General features: G+C 37.1%; 1 protein-coding gene across 1 annotated transcript in view; it reads right to left on the bottom strand.

Annotated features, from left to right (window-relative positions):
- GUCY1A2 (guanylate cyclase 1 soluble subunit alpha 2) overlaps positions 1-19,530 on the bottom strand; it is a 430,508-nt gene that overhangs the window by 173,185 nt on the left and 237,793 nt on the right. The window contains exon 5 of the mRNA XM_049889439.1: positions 9,511-9,996. Coding sequence (XP_049745396.1) covers positions 9,511-9,996 — 486 coding nt within the window. The remainder of the gene's footprint in view (positions 1-9,510; positions 9,997-19,530) is intronic.

The raw sequence follows: 19,530 nt of genomic DNA, 5'->3' as shown, positions 1-19,530 counted from the left end.
GCTCCTTACAAGTGAGAATGGTGAGACTTTGTCTCATGTACTTTGGACATGTTATTAGGAAGAACTAGTCCCTGCAGAAGGACATCATGCTTGGTAAAGTAGTGGGTCACTGAAAAAGAGAAAGACCCTCAACAAGATGGGTTGACACAGTGGCTGCAACAATGGGCTCGAATATAGCCAACAATTATGAGGACTGGACAGTGTGTACACTGATCATTAACACTGGGCAGTGTTTTGTTCTGTTGTACATAGGGTTGCTATGAGTAGACACTGACTCAACAGCACTTAACAACAACAGATACAATTAGTCGCCTCATTTACAGATGAAGAAACTGAGGCAAAGAAAGGTTAAGTAGGCGGTTACAGATGAAAAGATGATAATTCCAAGTAGTGTACTCAAGATAGTGCTGGGATGCAGCAGCCTTGGCTGAATGGAGGGTGACAAAAGTGAAGGACCCATCCTTCTACTTGCTTCTTCATCTTCAACCTAAGCACTTGCCAAAGGCAAAAATATAAATGAGGCAAAAACCCCATCAGGTAATTTTAGGGCATTATAGTATTTTGAAACTGACAATATAATCCACACACCCTACCCCATTAGAGAAGCTATTATAACAGAAAGCTTATCTGTGGCTTTCACTATACCTTTGAAAGCATATAAATTAGTTCTTTTCCACTCATTAAAATTGTTCTAAAAATATATGCTAATTTCCATAACACTAAGCTTCTATGGAGTCATACCCCACTACCAGGTGAGTTGAAAATGTTTATTGACTGAGTGAATGAATTAATTAATAAAATATTTTATTTTGTTTTTACTTCAAAAATCCCTCTTTTCTCAATTTACTAGAGAATGCTGTTGCTTCATTTCCAATAAAGTACCAACAAGAGAAAATGCCCTTGATATACATGGAAACCACAGAAGAGAACTAGTATAAATCTGTAATAGTTTTCAGTCTCATAATAGTGTATATAAAAAAAAAAGTGTATATACTAATCATTAAAACAGAAAAATATGCAAATCTTAGGGAAAAAAACGACCCAGTTGCTCTTTACTAAATGGAACTGACATTTAGTACTGGGAAGTGGAGGGATGTGATTTATACATATTTATAACATTCCAGGAAAAAGCTACTTTAAAAGACCATTTTATCATAAACAAAACAAGAGGAAAGGAAGCTTTTCTTTTTCTTTTTTTCTGTAAAATCCATGCCACACTGGAGTAATATCCCTGAGATTCTGCTTCAATTTCTGAAGCGTTGCTGAAAGTCCAGTGAACAGAAGGCTTTAGTAGCTCCGTATTCTCAAGTGTCAAGACAAATCAAAATTCTTGAGGCACTGAGTTCTTTAGCCTTGTAACTTTATGTAAAAAGTGTCTGCTTTCAGTTCTTACCAAGGAGGTTAAAGATGTGATTTAAGTCTGGGCGATAGCTCCCTTATCCAATTTACAAACTCAGATGCTACTAGAATATCAGTGCAAAGCCTAGTGGCTTCACCAAAGTCCCAGAATCTGAAGGGCTAGCTTGTCTTGCAATTTCCTTGGGATATTAACATTCATAATCAAAACTGAACTATGATCACTTTATATAAACTTTACTACCATGTATATTTATCACTATTTATTACTGCATTCTTTATTTATTTTTAGAATTTATAGGCTCCCCCCAAAAAAAAAAAATAGTTAAAGAGTTAGAGTTAATAAGAGTCTGTAGCTAATAAAAAAAAAAAAATTTTTTTTTTTGTGTAGCTAATAGGAATGAACAAATCAGTCTTAGTAGAAATACAACCAGAATGTTGTTCAGAAGGCAGAGTGGCAATAAGTCAGCTCGCTTACTTTGGACACATCATCAGGAAAGATCGATCACTAGAAAAGGACATCATGTTTGGTAAGCAAAGGGTCATCGAAAACACAGGAAACCCTCAGTGAAATGGACTGACGCAATAGCCCCAACAACCTACTCAAACATACCAACAACGATCCTGAAGATGGCACAGAACCAGGCACAATTTTGTTCTGTTATACATAAGGTAGCCATGACTCAGAGCTGACTAACAGCAACAACACAAAGCAGAAGAACAATCCACTTATATAAATTAAGTGAAATTTGCATGATGTTAATGGCATTTCTGACTCTTTTTATTGGTATTGTGCTTATGGAGGCTCAGTATTGACTCAGAGTCAATACTGAGTTTTCACTGGTCTTTTGAGGCATTCAGAAGAACCCAAAGTGTCTAAACCAACTTTCAAATTGCATCAATACCAAAATTGCCCCCAAATATATTCTATTCATTTTCAAGAGTGGATAGAACTCAACTGCTAACTCTTCCAGTATCTCTGTGGGTCTAATTCTGGTTTTAGCACTTAAAAGCATAGTGGACATCTTTGCTGAGGTTACTATATCTGGTTCCCCCTTGACTCTAAAGAAGGGTCCTGTGCAACTTCTCACCCCAGGCCTGGCCTTGGCCAGGGAGAGAGCTCTAGTTCTGTATCCGTATTTGTCCCGATGCCCCTCTTCATATTTGTCGCCTGGCCATACTGCCTGGTTTCCAGTCTCTGTTATCCAATCCCCTTGGGTTCAGTCCCAAGGTCTGTGTCCCTTAAGAGTGAGTGTGGATTCCTTTTCCTTTCTATTTTGCTGATCTGCCTGGACTCTGATTTCTGCCAGGGCTTATAATAATCACATTCCCTTGCCAACATGTACTAATTTCTTCTGAATCTCAATATCAGATTCCTTGATATAACAGACTGTTGGTCCTGGCATCTCTTGGCTTTCTACCCCTTCTCCCTAACCTAAGCTTGATACTGATAATCAATGTCTAGCTCCATGATATCTGCAAACCAGGTTTGAAGCTGGTGATAGGAATGGTCCCTCCAGTGGGGTAAAAATATTTTATTACTGACATTGTTTAGAGCTGCTGAGTATTGTGATAATAAAAATGCAGATAAATTTTTATTGTTTCATTAAAAAAAATTATACCCCCTACTGCCTGTACTCAAGACCATTATGCCTACTGTGTGCATCTTGGGGTACTACTTCTCCATGAGAGGATATTAAGGGAGAAGGTGCTAGCTGGCTTTTGACAAAGGTAGGAGGGCAAATGTGAGAGCTCTCAACTTTTAAAGATGCAGCTTCTCAGACTTCTAAACATTTGCAAATAGAAGGAATGGGAAATGGATTTGGGTAAGGTGAACATACAGTTTTCCTCATCATATGAAAGTATAACTACAGTTATTGATCCTATAACATTGCTTTGAAACAGTTTCCACTTCATGTTTACCACATGATCTTTGTCTAGACCACAGCCTGGACTTGTGGGAAAACTGTAGGCTTTAGAGAGAGACAGTTGTTGGTTCAAATTCCAATTTATTAACTATATAATTTGGATCACTTAACCTTTCTTAAACTCAATATTTTTTATCTAATAATAAATATAGTGGTAGCTACACTACATGCTAGCCATGGGAGATTAAACAAAATCATTCATACTTTATGCATTTCTAATAAGCACTGGGTATATTACAGGGTCACTATGAGTTGGAATCAACTTGATGGCAACGGGTTTGGGTTTTTTTGTTGTTGTTGTTTTTAAATACTACAGTTGAGAAGCCCTGGTGGTGCAATGGTAAAGAGCTTGGCTGCTAACCGAACCCAAAAGTGGTTCTGCAGGAGAAAGGACCTGGCCATCCCATAAAGATTACAGCCTAGAAAACTCTATGAGGAATTTCTACTCTGTCATATAAGGTCTCTATTAGTCAGAACCATTTCACGGCACACAAAAACAACATACTGTAGTTACGTACGTACCAGCACAAGCACATATAAACATAATCACATAACAATTCCCCATATATCCAGATACATCTTATTGAGAAATAATAAGAGCAGCTAACACTTATATTTACTACCATATACCAGCTGCTGTTCTAAGCAATTTGTATATATTATTTCATTGAGATGCTCACAATATTACTGTGGGGTAGATACATTTAGTATCTTTATTTTATAGAGTATAGAACTAGGGCAACAGAAATGGTTAAAGGTGAAAAGATAAGAAATCTAAGGAGTGTATTTAAAATAGCACTGGGATTCTGCAGTCTTGACTGGATAGAATAAAAGAAACACGGAGGAATCACCCTTCTGCTTGCTTCTCCCTTATTTCCAACCTAAGTGCTTGCCAAAGGCAAAAATATAAAATGAGGCAAAACCCACATTATTTTGCTTTTATATCTGATGCCATTATTATTATTTATGCCATTGATAAAATTTTAGTTACTGGTTCTTTGTTTTGTTCATTCTCTAAAATCTATAAAACCCGAGGAGCAAAATGTTACACGGTACGTTACTGATGTTGACTTTTAAGTAAATGTTTTCTAATTACAAGAGGATCAAAATTATAATCCATGCTTTCTTCAGTTTACCTAGGTTTTACTTAATACTCATACACCTGTAATATCTTGGCAGTCAAGCACTGTAAAGGCTTTAATTTTCTCAGAGCTTGAGATATGCACAGTGAAATCTACAGTTTCTTCCCAAGCCTCCTACTTTATAGAAGGTTTGGTTATCTTAACAGAACCATTTTATTACAGCCTAACTTAGCTGAACTCTACCACTGGAATTATAATTCGTAATGGCATCCGCTCCCTCATGATAGGAAAGCATGGGATAAAGAGATGATCAGGAAAGACAACCATAAATTTATAGTTGGTCTCATCGCATAGCAGCAGATTTTGAACGTCTCCTGAGGGGCAGTACCTCTTGCTTCCTCGCGGCGTTCAGCTTCACCTGATTTCCTTCCACATTTCTAACATAAAACATAAATGCGCAGGACCTTATTTTCCTCTGTGGTATGATTATTTCACTCAAAATTCTACGCATACTTTAGATCCAGCAAAATTCTTTTTCATTTTATAAAATCTGTAGATTTGTGGATCTTAAAAAAAAAAAAAAATTCTAGAGCTTTATAGATACTTTTTTCATTCAACAGCAATTTAAAATTTACCAAACATGACCCAAACCAAAACCAAAACCATTGCTGTCAAGTCGATTCCAACTCATAATGACCCTACAGAACACAGAGGAACTGCCCCATAGGATTTCCCAGGCTGTAATCTTTTCGGAAGGAGCCCTGGTGACACAGTGGCTAAGTATACTCCACAAACCGCAAGGTCGATGGTCTGGGGAGAAAGATGTGGCAATCTGCTCCCATAGATTTACAGCCTTGGAAGCCGCTCTGTCCTTTAGGGTGGCTATGAGTCAGAATTGACCCAGCCGCGATGGGTTTGTTTTTTGTTTTTTGTTATTGTTGTTGTTGTTGTTTTCAGTTTTTAATTTTTACAGAAGCAGACTGCCGCATTTTTCTCGCAGGGAGCTGCTGATAGGTTCGAACTGCCAATCTTTTGGTTAGCAGCAGAGCTCTTCAAGCACTGCGACACCAGTGTTCCTTAACCAAACATAGCATAGCATAAAATACCAAAACCAAAAAACCAAACCCAGTGCCGTTGAGTCAATTCCGATTCAGAGCGACCCTACAGAACAGAGTAGAACTGCCCCATAGAGTTTCCAAGGAGGCCTGGCAGATTCGAACTGCTGACCATTTGGTTAGCAGCCATAGCACTTAACCACTACGCCACCAGGATTTCCATAGTATAAAATAGCACTGTGTAAATTTTCTAGAAAAGAAGCTGGAATTATTAAAATTAGAAATACTAGGTCAAGTAAAGAATTTCTACTTTATATATCTCCTGATGTATTCCACAAAATATACTTTGTTTTATCCTGTACAAGAGTGATATTCTCCCTTCATCTGCCTGTCCCTCTCACTGCTCATAACCATTGCTCTGGCATCAGCAGACATTGTGCTTCCCCGTCTGGATCCCCTCCTCCAAAGGCAGCCAACCTAACCCTGAGTAAATATCCAAAGTTGCTCTAAACACTTATCCCATAGCTATACACATATTAATAAAACGAAAACACGTTAAAAACACGTTGGACTTACTACTTTAAAACGTAGTAACATTTCATAAGCAAATTCAGTTTAAGAGAATTTGTGGACCAGAATTATTATTTTTACTACTATTATTGTTACTGCTTTTGTTTATTTTTTGAGTGTGCATACATAGGAAACCCTGGTGGCATAGCGGTTAAGAGCTATGGCTGCTAACCAAAAGGTCAGCAGTTCGAATCCTCGAGGTGCTCCTTGGAAACTCTATGGGCTAGTTCTACTCTGTCCTGTAGAGTTACTGTGAGTTGGAATCAACGGCAACAGGTTTTTTTTTTTTTTTTAATACGTGTGTGTGTGTGTGTGTGTGTGTGTGTGTGTAGTATAAAGCATAGTCTTAAGTATCAGAGAAAAAGTAGAACCATTTTGTAAGGTAAAACTTGCTCATAATTATTTCTGACTATATGAGACTGTCCATGATTTAACAATATACAAGGAAATCTGAAAATCATATTTTCTTTTTCCTTTATCTCTGAGATAACCCAGCTTATGTCAAAAGCGGGGAGACTTGATGTTATAAAATCTAATTATATTTTTTAACTGTGAAACTGTTGTGGTGCCATCAGAACACTTTACTTTCCTTCTTTTCTGAAAACCTAACTGACAATTATATTTAAATCCGTCCCATATTTTTCTAGAGGAGAATCTATCATTCTCTTTTAGTTTTAAAAAACTAGGGCCAAAAAAAAAGGCTGCTTTAGCTGAAGGAAGTTAACACTGCAAATCAGGGGTTCAGGAAGCAGGAGAAATTGAGAGCTACAGAGACTGGTGCAATTATTGCCCGATTCTGGAGGAAGAAAAGTGCTAGCAAATTCAGGCAACTCTCTCTCTTCTGAAAATGACTGAGTATAACAGTGAAAGACTCATTATAGTGTCTCTCTAGTTTAGGACTAGACATTGGGCTACCTCTACCATAAATTATATAACAATAAATTATAAACAAATTGAAGATAATTTGTAATAACTCTTATTTTGTGTAACAAGACAAATCCCTCATACACACTTCACATGGAAAGTGTAGCACTCAGAAGAGATTCGATAAACATATTTAACATTGGCTAGTGGTTAAATGCTACGGCTGCTAACCAAAGGGTTGCTAGTTCATATCCACCAGGTGCTCCTTGGAAACTCTGTGGTGCAGTTCTACTCTGTCCTATGGGGTTGCTATGAGTCGGAACCGACTCGACGGAAATGGTCTTTTTTTTTTTTTTAATATACTATAGATGTTGTTTTTTTTTTTTTTTTTTTTTTTATAGATGGAGCCCTGGTGGTGCAGTGGTTAAGAGCACAGCTGCTAAGCAAAAGGTCGACAGTTCAAATCCACCAGCCACTCCTGGGAAACTCTATGGGGAAGTTCAGCTCTGTCCTATTGGGTTGCTATGAGTCAGAATCAACACCATGGCAATAGGTTTGGTTTTTCGACTCCATACTATAAATGGAGTCCCTGGATGGTGTAAATGAATAACATGTTTGGCTACTGACCAAAAGGTTGGAGGTTTGAGTCTAACCAGAGGTACCTCTGAAGAACAGTTTGGTGATCTACTTCCAAAAAATCAGCTATGGAAAACAATATATATTCTTATATTTAACAAAATACGTAGAAGGCACAGTTTCAGATACTTCCTAGACATAACCAAACACCTTGCAGGACTGGATTACTGGGTTTGAAGGTTTAGGACCACAGTCTCATGAGACAACTTGGTCAACTGGCATAACATAGTTTATAAAGTTTATGTTCTACAGCCTAGTTTGGTGAGCAGCATCTGGAGTCTTAAAAGCTTGCGAGCAGACATCTGAGATGTAACTATTGGTCTCTACTCATCTAGAGCAAAAGAGAAAGTAAGAAACCAAAAACTCAAAGAAGAAACTAGTCCACCAGACTAGTAGCCCACATGAATCATGGTCTCATCTACCCTGAGAGCAGAAGAACTAGATGGTGCCCAGGTACCACTACTGACCATTCAGACCAGGGACACAATAGATGGTGCCAGATAAAACGTGAGAAAAATATGGACACAAACTCAAAATCTTTAAAAAGGCCAGACTTACTGGGCCAGTAGAGACAAGAGAGACTCCCAAGACTATCACCCTAAGATACTCTTTAAACTTGGAACTGAAACCACTCCTGGAGGTCACCTTTCAGCTAAATGACAGATTGGCTCCTAAAATAAACAATATCACCCGTGAATAGTGCGTGCCTTTAAAAAAAAAAAAATCCATATGAGACAAAGCAGTCAACATTTACCCTAAAGCAAAGATGAAAAGGCAAGGGGGGCAGGGAAACTAGTTAATAGAAATGGAACAACCAGAACAGAAATAATGAGAATGTTGGTACATTGTGAAAAATACGACCAATGTCACTGAATAATATGTATAGAAATTGTTAAATTGGAAACTAATTTGCTGTGTAAACTTTCACCAAAAACACATTAAAATGTCAAAAAAAACAAAAAACTGTATGGAGCACAGTTCGACTCTGACAACATGGAGTCACCATGAGTCTGAATCAACTAGATTATAGCAACTGGTTACATATTATAGATAATGGAACCATAGAACACCTTTCTCTGAAGAAGACATGTCTCAACAACAACAACAACAAAAAACACTCTCAGGATCATAATATGAGATTACAAAGTGAAACAGGTTGTTATCAAGTCTGCTTATGTGAAGGTCACATTATAAAAAGAAGTTGCTGATCTAGATGGGTTAGTAAAGAGAGAGAAAAGAAACTACAGTTCAGTTTTGCTTATTTATATTAAAGGTATTTGCTGTTCTTCATATAAATCGGCCACGGGCACTGACTGCATAATTCATACGGAATCCTATGTAAATTTCATTCTTATCCTAGATAGAGGACTGAACCACTCAAAATACTACCATGGTTTTAATGAGAAACTAGTAGAGTTTCCAAAGTCAGACCAGCAGATGGTGACTGGCACCCATTTAAATTCATTTTCATTATGCAGCTTGGAAAATTAAGGTGGCCCAACTGAAAACCACTGGTCATCTTGGCAATAGCTAGAATAGCTGCATGTATTCTCTTAGAATTAGAGGAATCTCACTTAGCTGACAAAGCAGTGCACACCACACTGATTAGCCATGATTGAACTTGTAACGCGATGAATATTTTAGCTTAAGTTGCTGTTTCTTTTTAACAGTCAAGTTACAATTCTTTCTTTATATTGATCTCTAAGTAAGATTAAGTTTCCGGTTATAAATTGCCTAGAATTCAGCAATTTTAATTTTTTTAATCATAAATTCTGAGGGCTAAGTCATATAAGAATTTTCCTTACTGAGCAATATTTACCAAAGTTAATAATAAAAATTTACTCCTAATGAAAGTTTACTCGCAAGGCAAAAATACCTATATCCTATATAACTATTTCTAAATTAAAGAGATCATTTAATATTAAGTTTAAGTATTAAAAAAAAAGTGTTCTTGCAATTTAATTATCATGACAATTTACTAGTAAAAACATTTACATATAGGTAACTAAACTCCCTTACTTTATAGATATCCAAAAACCCACACTGGTGGTCGAACCGTGTGTACAGCTCGTTCAGCATGCTGATCACCTGCATGGGAGTACACTGGGCACAGATGGCAGTGAAACCCACGATGTCTGAGAAGAGCATGGTCACATCATCAAACTTTCTGGCCTGCACTTGCTGCCCTTGCCACAACTGCTGGGCTACATCGCCAGGGAAAATGGAATATAGGAGATCCACTGTCTTCTTCTTCTCTTCTTCCAGGGCCTGGTGAGTTCTTTCTAAAGTTGCCTTTAATTTATCCATCCTCTTCTTCAAGCCATCTTGGGCCTTTGCCTGCTCACCAACCAAAATGACATCTCGAGTGGCATCATGGATAGGGATGTCCGAGAGATGCAGCCCTCGGCCCATGAGTTCGTCCAGCTTGTCCACACAGGGAGAGCCCAAAAATAAAATGGAATTTGATTCCGGGACATGGATCATCTGTCCTTTGACTTCCATCACCTGCAAAATTAATATGGAATTTATATCAGTGCTCTTCACATACTAGGTTCACAGAATTGATATATTATCTGATGAAAAGAAGATGCAAGAACAGTATTATTATCTATATTGACTTTCTGCGTTCATGTAAGCCAATTTAAATATGATTTCCGCCAGTGTAAAAGTCATGGTTCTGAATAGAGACAACTGTTACTGTGTACGACTCAGCCACTTTCCACACACAACAATGAAATTAAAGTGAGATTAATGAGAAATGAAACAGGAACACATTTTTTATTCAAAATTAAATTACTACCAGGTACATTGTGAGACTGGTTTACGGCTAATTCAAAAACTTTCAACCTGTTTAATAAGAATGGAATTAGGATAAGTCCATCTGTCAAAATAACTACACTTAACTGTCATTAAAATAACATTCCTTTTGTAAAGTAAGTCCAGGAGATTAAAATGAATCAAAATAGTTGCTTGGCCTTATGTGAGTCATTTTTCAGCCAGCTATAGTCCTTTGAAAATTAAGTAGTCTTTATATATAGATAATGATGACTAAATAAGTGTACCATTCACTCTGTCTTAAAAATAAAATTTAAACCAGACATCATTAAACCAGCATTACCAGAAAATAATTCAGCCAGTGTATTCATATAAGCCAAAAATAACCCAAAAGTTCAGGATAGCAATAAAGACAGCCAGTTATTAAGATAAAGAGTCTGAGCATGTAGCAGTTTAAATCTATCCTTTCTCACTCTGCCCTTTCACTGGATAATTTCGGGGAATGATGTTTAATGGGAAATTTAGTGAATCACAGGTTTATGTTATCTTAGCTTCTTGGTTCCAGAATAAAGAGTCAGAGAGGATGAGCACCAGTAAAAAAGGAAAGGTAGGCTTAGGATAATGCATTGAAACAGAGTTATTTGGGTTAGAACAAGGTATTTCAGCCCACGGGGAGAGAAAGTTGGTTATAATTGTTTAGAAAGAACAGTCTAAAAGTTGACCAATTGAGACTGTGCACAAGTTCCATTTATGGCAAAAGCACCTACTGTGTGGAAAATGCTAAATAAATATATTTTCCTTTATTCTTCATAACATGAAGTAGTTAGCCTAGCTGATGAAACTGGGGGCATAGGACAAATAAGGGATAAATTATAGGACTTTGTATTTTTAACCTTCCAAATGTTTTACTTCATACCCCCTGTACTGTTCACCAAGATCTAGAGTATAAAAGGGAATAAAATTCAATCTTTGCTTGATGTTATAATTTTATGAAATGAAATGTTCACTTTATCTTATGTTAAGCGTCTGCTGAAGTTCAGTTATTAGCTCTTTCATACTACTCCCAATTTTCATTGAAGCATTTATTTAGTGTTTTCTATTTACTAGTTACTGCCCTAGGTAATAAGAATAGAAAGATAAAATATGGTTTCCCATTTCAAAGACATATCAGTATGGTGGGAAACAAAATCTATATACCCCAGAAAATAAGCCAAAGAAGCCACTCTCAATTCCCCACCTAAGGTGGACACTCAAATGACTACGTCTATGACTTGAGCACAGAGAAAACAATCAATCTGAAATATATTCCAGATTCTCATATATATGCATGATAACCTTCTTTTTTTTTTTTTTTTTGGCAGGGGGAGTGTGAGTTTTTAACAAAGTATACTTTTCCACTCTTAAGATATTACGGGGAAAGAAGGAAGATACACATAATGAACAACCTCACACTTTAAAATTTTGTATATAATTTTTTTTAATTTAACATAAAAGCAAAAACCCTGATAAGCTTTGTAAAGCTAAATAGATTTTTTAATGGCAATAATAACCTTCTGAGGCTGATGGATATAAAATTCTATCTCATATTTCTCTCTCTCACATTTCCAACATTTCATTCCAGTCATTTTCTTTTTCTTCACCTTTCTTTTTTCTTCTTTCTCCCCTTTCTTCTTTGGGCTTGTATTTTTTTCAGCCTCCTATTTTAATTTGCATTTATCTCTACTTCTCCTGTCTCTCTCTCCCTCATCAAATGCAAGCCACTGCCCCTCAGTGTTTCCATTGATTCTTCCTTTCTCTTTTTCTTTCTAGGTACCAACTTTACATTTCCCATCACATTTCCCATCTCACTATCTTAAACACGGAATCAATGTGTATGTTTAAATAACATTATATGTTATTGTTTGCTATGTGGAATATCAATATCTTAGACATTAATGAGCTGCAATAGACTGGATTGAACATTTTGAATCAGACAATCATATGGTCTACTATGCTAGGAATGATAAATTGAAGAAGAAAAGTGTTGCATTAATTGTTAAAAAGAACATTTCAAGATCTAGCCTGAAGTACAATCCTGTAGGTGATAGGATAACCTATATACACCTACAAGGAAGACCAGTAATACAACTATTATTCGAATTTATGCATGAACCAATAATGCCAAAGACAAAGAAACCAAAGATTTTTACCAACTTCTGGAGTCTGAAATTGATCAAACATGCAATCAAGATGCATTGATAATTACTGGTGACTGCAATGTGAAAGTGGGAAAAAAAGAAGAAGGATCAGTAGATGGAAAAAATGTCCTTGGTGATAGAAATGACCCTAGAGATCAGATGACAGAATTTTTCAAGACCAACAGCTTATTCATTGCAAATACCTTTTCTCAACAACATAAACAATGACTATATGCAAGGACCTCGTCGAACAGAATACACAGGAATCAATTCAACCACCTATGTGGATAGAGAAGATAGAGAAGCTCGATATCATCAGTCAGAACAAGGCCAGGTGACAACTGTGGAACAGACAATCAATTGCTCCTATGCAAGTTCATGTTGAAGTTGAAGAAAATTAAAACAAGTCCATGAGAGTCAAACTATGACTTTGAGTATATATCACCTGGATTTAGAGACCATCTCAAGAATAGATTTGATGTGCTGAACACTAATGACTGAAGAGCAGATGAGTTGTGGGATGACATTGAGGACATCATATATAAAGAAAGCAAAAGGTCATTAAAAAGACAGGAAAGAAAGAAAAGACCAAAATGGATGCTAGAAGAAACTCTGAAACTCGCTTTTGAATGTAAAGTAGCTAAAGTGAATGCAAGAAAGGATGAAGTTAAAGAGCTGAACACAAGACTTCAAAGGGCAGCTAGAGATGACAAAGTATTATAATGAAATGTGCAAAGATCTAGAGTTAGAAAACCAAAAAGGAAGAATATGCTCAGCATTTCCAAAGCTGAAAGAACTGAAGAAAAAATTCAAGTATCCAGTTACAATAAAGAAGGATTCTTCAGGGAAAATACTGAATGGCACAGGAAGCATCAAAAAGAAGACGGAAGGAACACAAAGAGTTACTGTACCGAAAAGAACTGGTTAACATTCAACCATCTCAGGTGGTAGCATATGATCAAGAACTAACCATACTTAAGGAAGAATTCCAACCTGCACTGAAGCCATTGGCAAAATGCAAGGCTCCAGGAATTGATGGCATACCAAATGAAATGTTTCAACCAACAGATGCAATGTTGGAAGCGATCCTTCATTTATGCCATAATATTTGGAAGACAGCTGCCTGGCCAAACGACTGGAAGAGATCCATATTTGGGACCATTTCCGAAAAAAGGTGATTCAACGAAATGTGGAAATAATCGAACAGTATCATTAATATTACATGCAAGGAAAATTTTGGTGAGGATAATTCAAAAATGGTTAGAGCAGTGTATCAACAAGAAAATGCCAGAAATTCAAGCTGGATTTGGAAGAGGATGCGGAACCAGAGATATTACTGCTGATGTCAGATGGATCTTGGTTGAAAGCAGAGAATACCAGGAAGATGTTTGCCTGTGTTTTACTGACTACGCAAAGGCATTTGACTGAGTGGATCTTAACAAATTACGGATAACACTGTGAGGAATGGAAATTCCAGAACAGTTAATTGTGCTCATGGGGAACCTGCACATAGACCAAGAGGCAGACTTTCAAACAGAACAAGAGGATACTGTGTGCTTTAAAGTCAGGAAAGTTGCATGTCAGGGTTGTATCCTTTCACCATACTTATTCAATCTGTATGCTGTGCAAATAATCCAAGAAGCTGGACTATATGAAGAAGAATGGGGCTTCAGGATTGAAGGAAGACTCATGAACAACCTGAGATATGCAGATGACACAGTCTTGCTTGCTGAAAGTGAAGAGGACTTGAAGCACTTAACGATGAAGATCAATGATTATAAGCTTCAGTATGGATTACACCTCAACATAAAGAAAACAAAAATCCTGACAACTGGACCAATAAGCAACATCATGATAAACAGGGAAAAGATTGAAATTGTCAAGGATTTCATTTTACTTGGACCCATAGTCAACATCATGGAGGCAGTAGTCAAGAAATCAAACGACACATTGCATTGGGCAAATCTGCTGCAAAAGACCTATTTCAAGGTTAAAAAGCAACAATATCACTGTGAGGACTAAGGTGCACCTGACCCAAGCCATGGTATTTTCAATTGCCTCATATACATGTGAAAGCTGGACAATGAGTAATGAAGACTGAAGGAAAATTGATGCATTTGAATTACCGTGTTGCTGAAGAATATAGAATAGACCATGGACTGCCAGAAGAACAAAGATATCTATCTTGGAAGAAGTACAGCCAGAATGTTCCTTATAACCAAGAATGGTGAGACTTCATCTCATGTATGTTGGACATGTTATCAGGAGGGACCAGTCCCTGGAGAAGGACATCATGCTTGGTAGAGTAGAGGGTCACCAAAAGAGAGAACAACCCTCAATGACATGGATTGACACAGTGGCTGCAACAGCGGGCTCAAGCATAACAGTGATTGTGAGGATGGCGCAGGACTGGGAAGCATTTGTTTCTACACAGGGTCGCTATGAATCAGAACAAACTCACTGACACCTAACAATGATAATATATGGAATACATAAAAATATATTTTATTTTAATTTTTAAGGAAGCTAAGTTGAATTTGGGTAAGTTGAATATTTTATATTTAGTCTCAAAAATATAAAACAATAAATATATTCTTGACTTACATGTAGCCATTAGTTAATTTTTTTGAAATCTGAGTCAACAGAGAAAAAAATAACTGCTTACCTCCTACAGTACAGAAAAACTATTCATGAAAGAGGTGTCCTATCAAATAAAGCAAACAACTTTCTTTTTTATATTTTTAATCAGTGAATGTTGTTCCTTACTTAATAGGAAAATTCAATTGGACATTTGTGTCACTGCCACACATGAATTTTTATTTTAATTGGAAATAATATAAATTATTCTCCTTGAATTGTTTTTGTTTCATTATAATTATAAATTCAGAAATTAACCATACTCTGCATTCATGAATTTAGCAATATGCAAAACAATTATAGAACTACCAAAAAATGCATGCATTCTACGTTTCTTTGTCCACTGTGCTCTCCCTCTCCTGTGAAGTATTTCTTTAAGCTTGCTATTCCGATTTTTTCTACATGTTGCTTGGTAAAGTAGGAGGTTGGTGAAAAAGAGAAGACCCTCAATGAGATAGATGGTTTGACACGGTGGCTGCAACAACGGGCTCAAGCATAACAGTGATTGTGAGGATGGTGCAGGATCGGGTAGTATTTCCTTCTGTGGTAGGTAGGGTCGCTATGAGTAGGAACAGGCTAGATGGCACCTAAAGACAACAACACTCTAATTCTTTTTACACATTGCTGTAAAAAATAATTAGCATAGCACGCTTACAAAAATACCTCATAAGGAGAGAGCGTGGTTGAGGAAAAAAAAGAAGGTGTTATTTGCATAAAAGCATAGTATGTATTTTTTTATGTAGGGAAAACAGAATTTTGGAAAAATGCTTAAAATAGAAACATCTAAGGTTTTATTACATCATAAATTATATTAACATTTCAATGAAATAGGGCAAAAGGCATGAGAAAATTAAACTGTCTTAAAGTCTATTAGCTTTCAGAAATTGCTAAGCATAGGAAAGGGGAATATTTGACTCTGGGCTACAGTAAAAAGGTTAAAAGGTATCCTATCACTAATCTTGGTTATCAGGTTGTGTTGAATAAACTCCCTGCATTATTTCAATTTTTAGGCACAAGGAAACCCTGGTGGTGTAGTGGTTAAGTGCTACGGCTATTAACCAAAAGGTTGGCAGTTCAAATCCACCAGGTGCTCCTTGGAAACTCTATGCGGCAGTTCTACTCTGTCCTATAGGGTCACTATGAGTCGGAATTGACTCGACAGCAATGGGTTTATTTATCACTGTAACCAATAAGTAATTAAAAATTAAGTGGAAGAAAATCAGAGATACAAGGGAAAGATTAGTCCAAAGGCCTAATGGACCACAACTACCACAGCCTCCACCAGACTAAGTCTAGCACAACTACATGGTGCCCAGCTACTACCACTGACTGTTCTGACAGGGATCACAATAGAGGGTCCCCGACAAAGCTGGAGAAAAATATAGAACAAAATTTTAACCCACAAAAAAATACCAGGCTTACTGGTCTGACAGAGACTGGAGAAACTCCAAGAGTATGGCCCCTGGACACACCTTTAACTCAGTACTGAAGTCACTCCTGAGGTTCACCCCTTCAGCCAAAGAGACAGGCCCATTAAAAAAAAAAAAAAAGACTAAATGGATACACCAGCTTAGGGGCAGGGACAAGAAGGCAGGAGAGGACAGGAAAGCTGGTAACTAGAAACCCAAGGTCAACAATGGGAGAGCGTTGACATGTCGTGGGGTTGACAACCAATACCACAAAACAATATATGTATTAATTGCTTAATGGGAAACTAATTGGCTCTGTAAACCTTCATCTAAAGCACAATAAAAAAAAAAAGAAAAGATATACAAATAGCAAATAAGCACCTTAAAAAAGAAAGAAATTAAGTGAACTGAAGTCATGTAACTGCATACTATCCATTCTTATATTTTCATATACCCTAACCTTGGACTGGAACCCTGGTGGCACAGTGGTTAAGTGCTATGGCTGCTAACCAAAAAGTTGGCAGTTCAAATACACCAGCTGCTCCTTGGAAACTCTATGGCGCAGTTCTACTCTGTCCTACAGGGTTGCTAAGGGTCAGAATCAATTCAACGGCAATGGCTTTAGAGTTGGTTTGGAAACATGGACTAATCCATGCCCTCATGGAGCTTTAGGTCTTATAAGATAATCATTTGAAACAGTTACATATAATGGTTAGGAAAGAAGGATTTGGGAGGAACCAGATATGAATTCGAATTTCAGTTCTCTTGACATCTAAGTGTACCAACTCACCTAGGTTGAGTTGAGTTACTTCTCCTTTTATAGCATCAGTTCCCTTATCTATTAAAAAGCAATGATAATGATAATGATGTCTATAGGAATGATGCCTACAGCTCACGCATCTGCTGAGTACTTGCCAAGGGCCAGGTACTGTGCTGAGCACTTAATTTATATTTTGTTATGGAATTTTACTTTATGCTAGCTATTACTGTCCTCATTTTTCAGATGAGATTATGCAGAATAATAGGCTTGCTAAGAAAACAGCTAATAAACAGTAAAGTCAAAACCAAATCCAAGTAGGATTGATTCCAGAGGATGTGCTCTTAACCACTGAGGAAGCATTATGGCTGGCAGGGGATAAAAATTCTACGTAATAATCAATATGTTGGCAAAACAACCTTAATGAAATGTTCATGGCAGGCAGCTGAAAAAAGAGTTGCTGCTAAAGATGTACATAAAGTACTTATTTGCGTGCCTGTATACTCAACTTCAGTTCAATAAAAAGGTCACTTCTGGAAGTTATTTCAAGCCTTTCAGACCCCTGAGATATAATTTTTGAAAGCACAAACAGAATAGTCAGAAGGGTCTCTGCTCTCGCAGAGTAACATCCATTTTGGAAGTGCTAACTCTAGAAAAAAAGATGGAAGTCAACAAGTGCCTTCCCCAGGAAGCCTCTATGGTCCCATAGTCTTGAAATTCTCCTCCTTACTCTACCCAGAGACATTGCATTGCTGCCACCAGCAAGAGGGACCTCACCACCACGAGTGCCCAGCCAGGAGTAATGTTCATCCACATGGGTTGGAGAATCTCTTCCTCCACTTAGAGGCACCAGGATGACTGGCCTGGAGAAGCTCATTCTGCCCCCTCAATCAGCATTAGCAAGGATGAGTGGGAGCCCTAGCGGCACCAGATAAACAAAGTAGATGACAACAGCACCACACAAGCTCTGAAAATTACATTGTAATTTCAGCCACAGCCCAAGAAAGTAGGCCAGGACCTGCATGATAAACCTAAATAAAATGACTGTCTGATAAAATAAAAAAAAAAAACTAAAATAGGACCTAGAGTCTCCTAACATAATATCCATACTGTTCAGGATACAACTGATAATCACCCATCATGACAAGAACCAGGAAAATCACAACTTGAGAAAAGACGATTGACAGCAACACGAAATGAATCAGATGTTGGAATTATCAGTCAAGAATTTTAAAGAAGCTATCACAAAATGTTTCAAAGAGCAATTAGACCTTCTTCTCAAATGAATAAGAAGAAAAAAATAGCAAATAAATATAAAGATATTTAAAAAATCAAATTGAAATTACAGAACTAAAAACTACAATAATATAAATAGAAAACTTACTGTGTGGGCTCAATAGTAAAGTAGGGATAACAGAAGATAGACTCTATGGACTTGAGAACAGTTCAATGGAATTTACACAGTCTTTCTTCCCGACAGAGAAAAACAGATTGAAAGAAAAAAATGAACAGAGCCTCCGGCACCTGTAGAACAGTAGCAAAAGATCTGACATTCATATTATGGGAGTTCCAGAAGGAAAGGAGAAAGAAAATGAGGTTGAAAAAGAACGTGAAGAAATAATAGCTGAAAACATCTCAAATTTCTTGAAAGACATAAAGCTATAGATTCAGCAAGTTATGTGAACCCCAAATAGGGTAAACCCAAAGAAATCATGCTAAGATATATCATAATTAAACTTCTGAAAACTAAATACAAAGAAAAATCTTGAAAGCATCCAGAGAGAAATGATGCATTACCCACAGGAGAACACTGATCTGAATGACAGCTGATTTCTCATCTGAAACCACAGAATCCAGAAGAAAGTGGCATATTATTTTTCAAATGTTGAAAGAAAAAAAATGTCAACTGTGAATTGTACATCTGGGAAATTAAGGCATTTGCAGACAAAGGAAAACTAGTCTTGTCCTGTTGTTGTTAGGTGCCACAGAGTTGATTCTGACTCATAGAGACCCAACATGACAGAGTAGGACTGCCCCATAGGATTTCCTAGGTTAAAATCTTTATGGAAGCAGATTGCCAAGTCTTTCTCCTGCAGAGCTGCAGGGTGGGCTTGAACCATCAACTTTTCTGTTAGCAGCTGAGCTCTTAATCATTGTGCCACCAGGACTCTTTGTCCTAGGAGACCTAAACTATTGGCTAAAGAAAGTTCTGCAAACAGAAGGGAAATTATAAGACAAGGAATCTTAAGAGTGTCAGAAAGAAGAACAATGGAGAGACTAGAAA

The sequence above is a fragment of the Elephas maximus genome, chromosome 7, assembly GCF_024166365.1.
Source record: "Elephas maximus indicus isolate mEleMax1 chromosome 7, mEleMax1 primary haplotype, whole genome shotgun sequence".
Classification (NCBI taxonomy): Eukaryota; Metazoa; Chordata; class Mammalia; order Proboscidea; family Elephantidae; genus Elephas; species Elephas maximus.
Note: the sequence above shows the minus strand (reverse complement) of the source record. Positions and strands in the feature narration are given on the sequence as shown.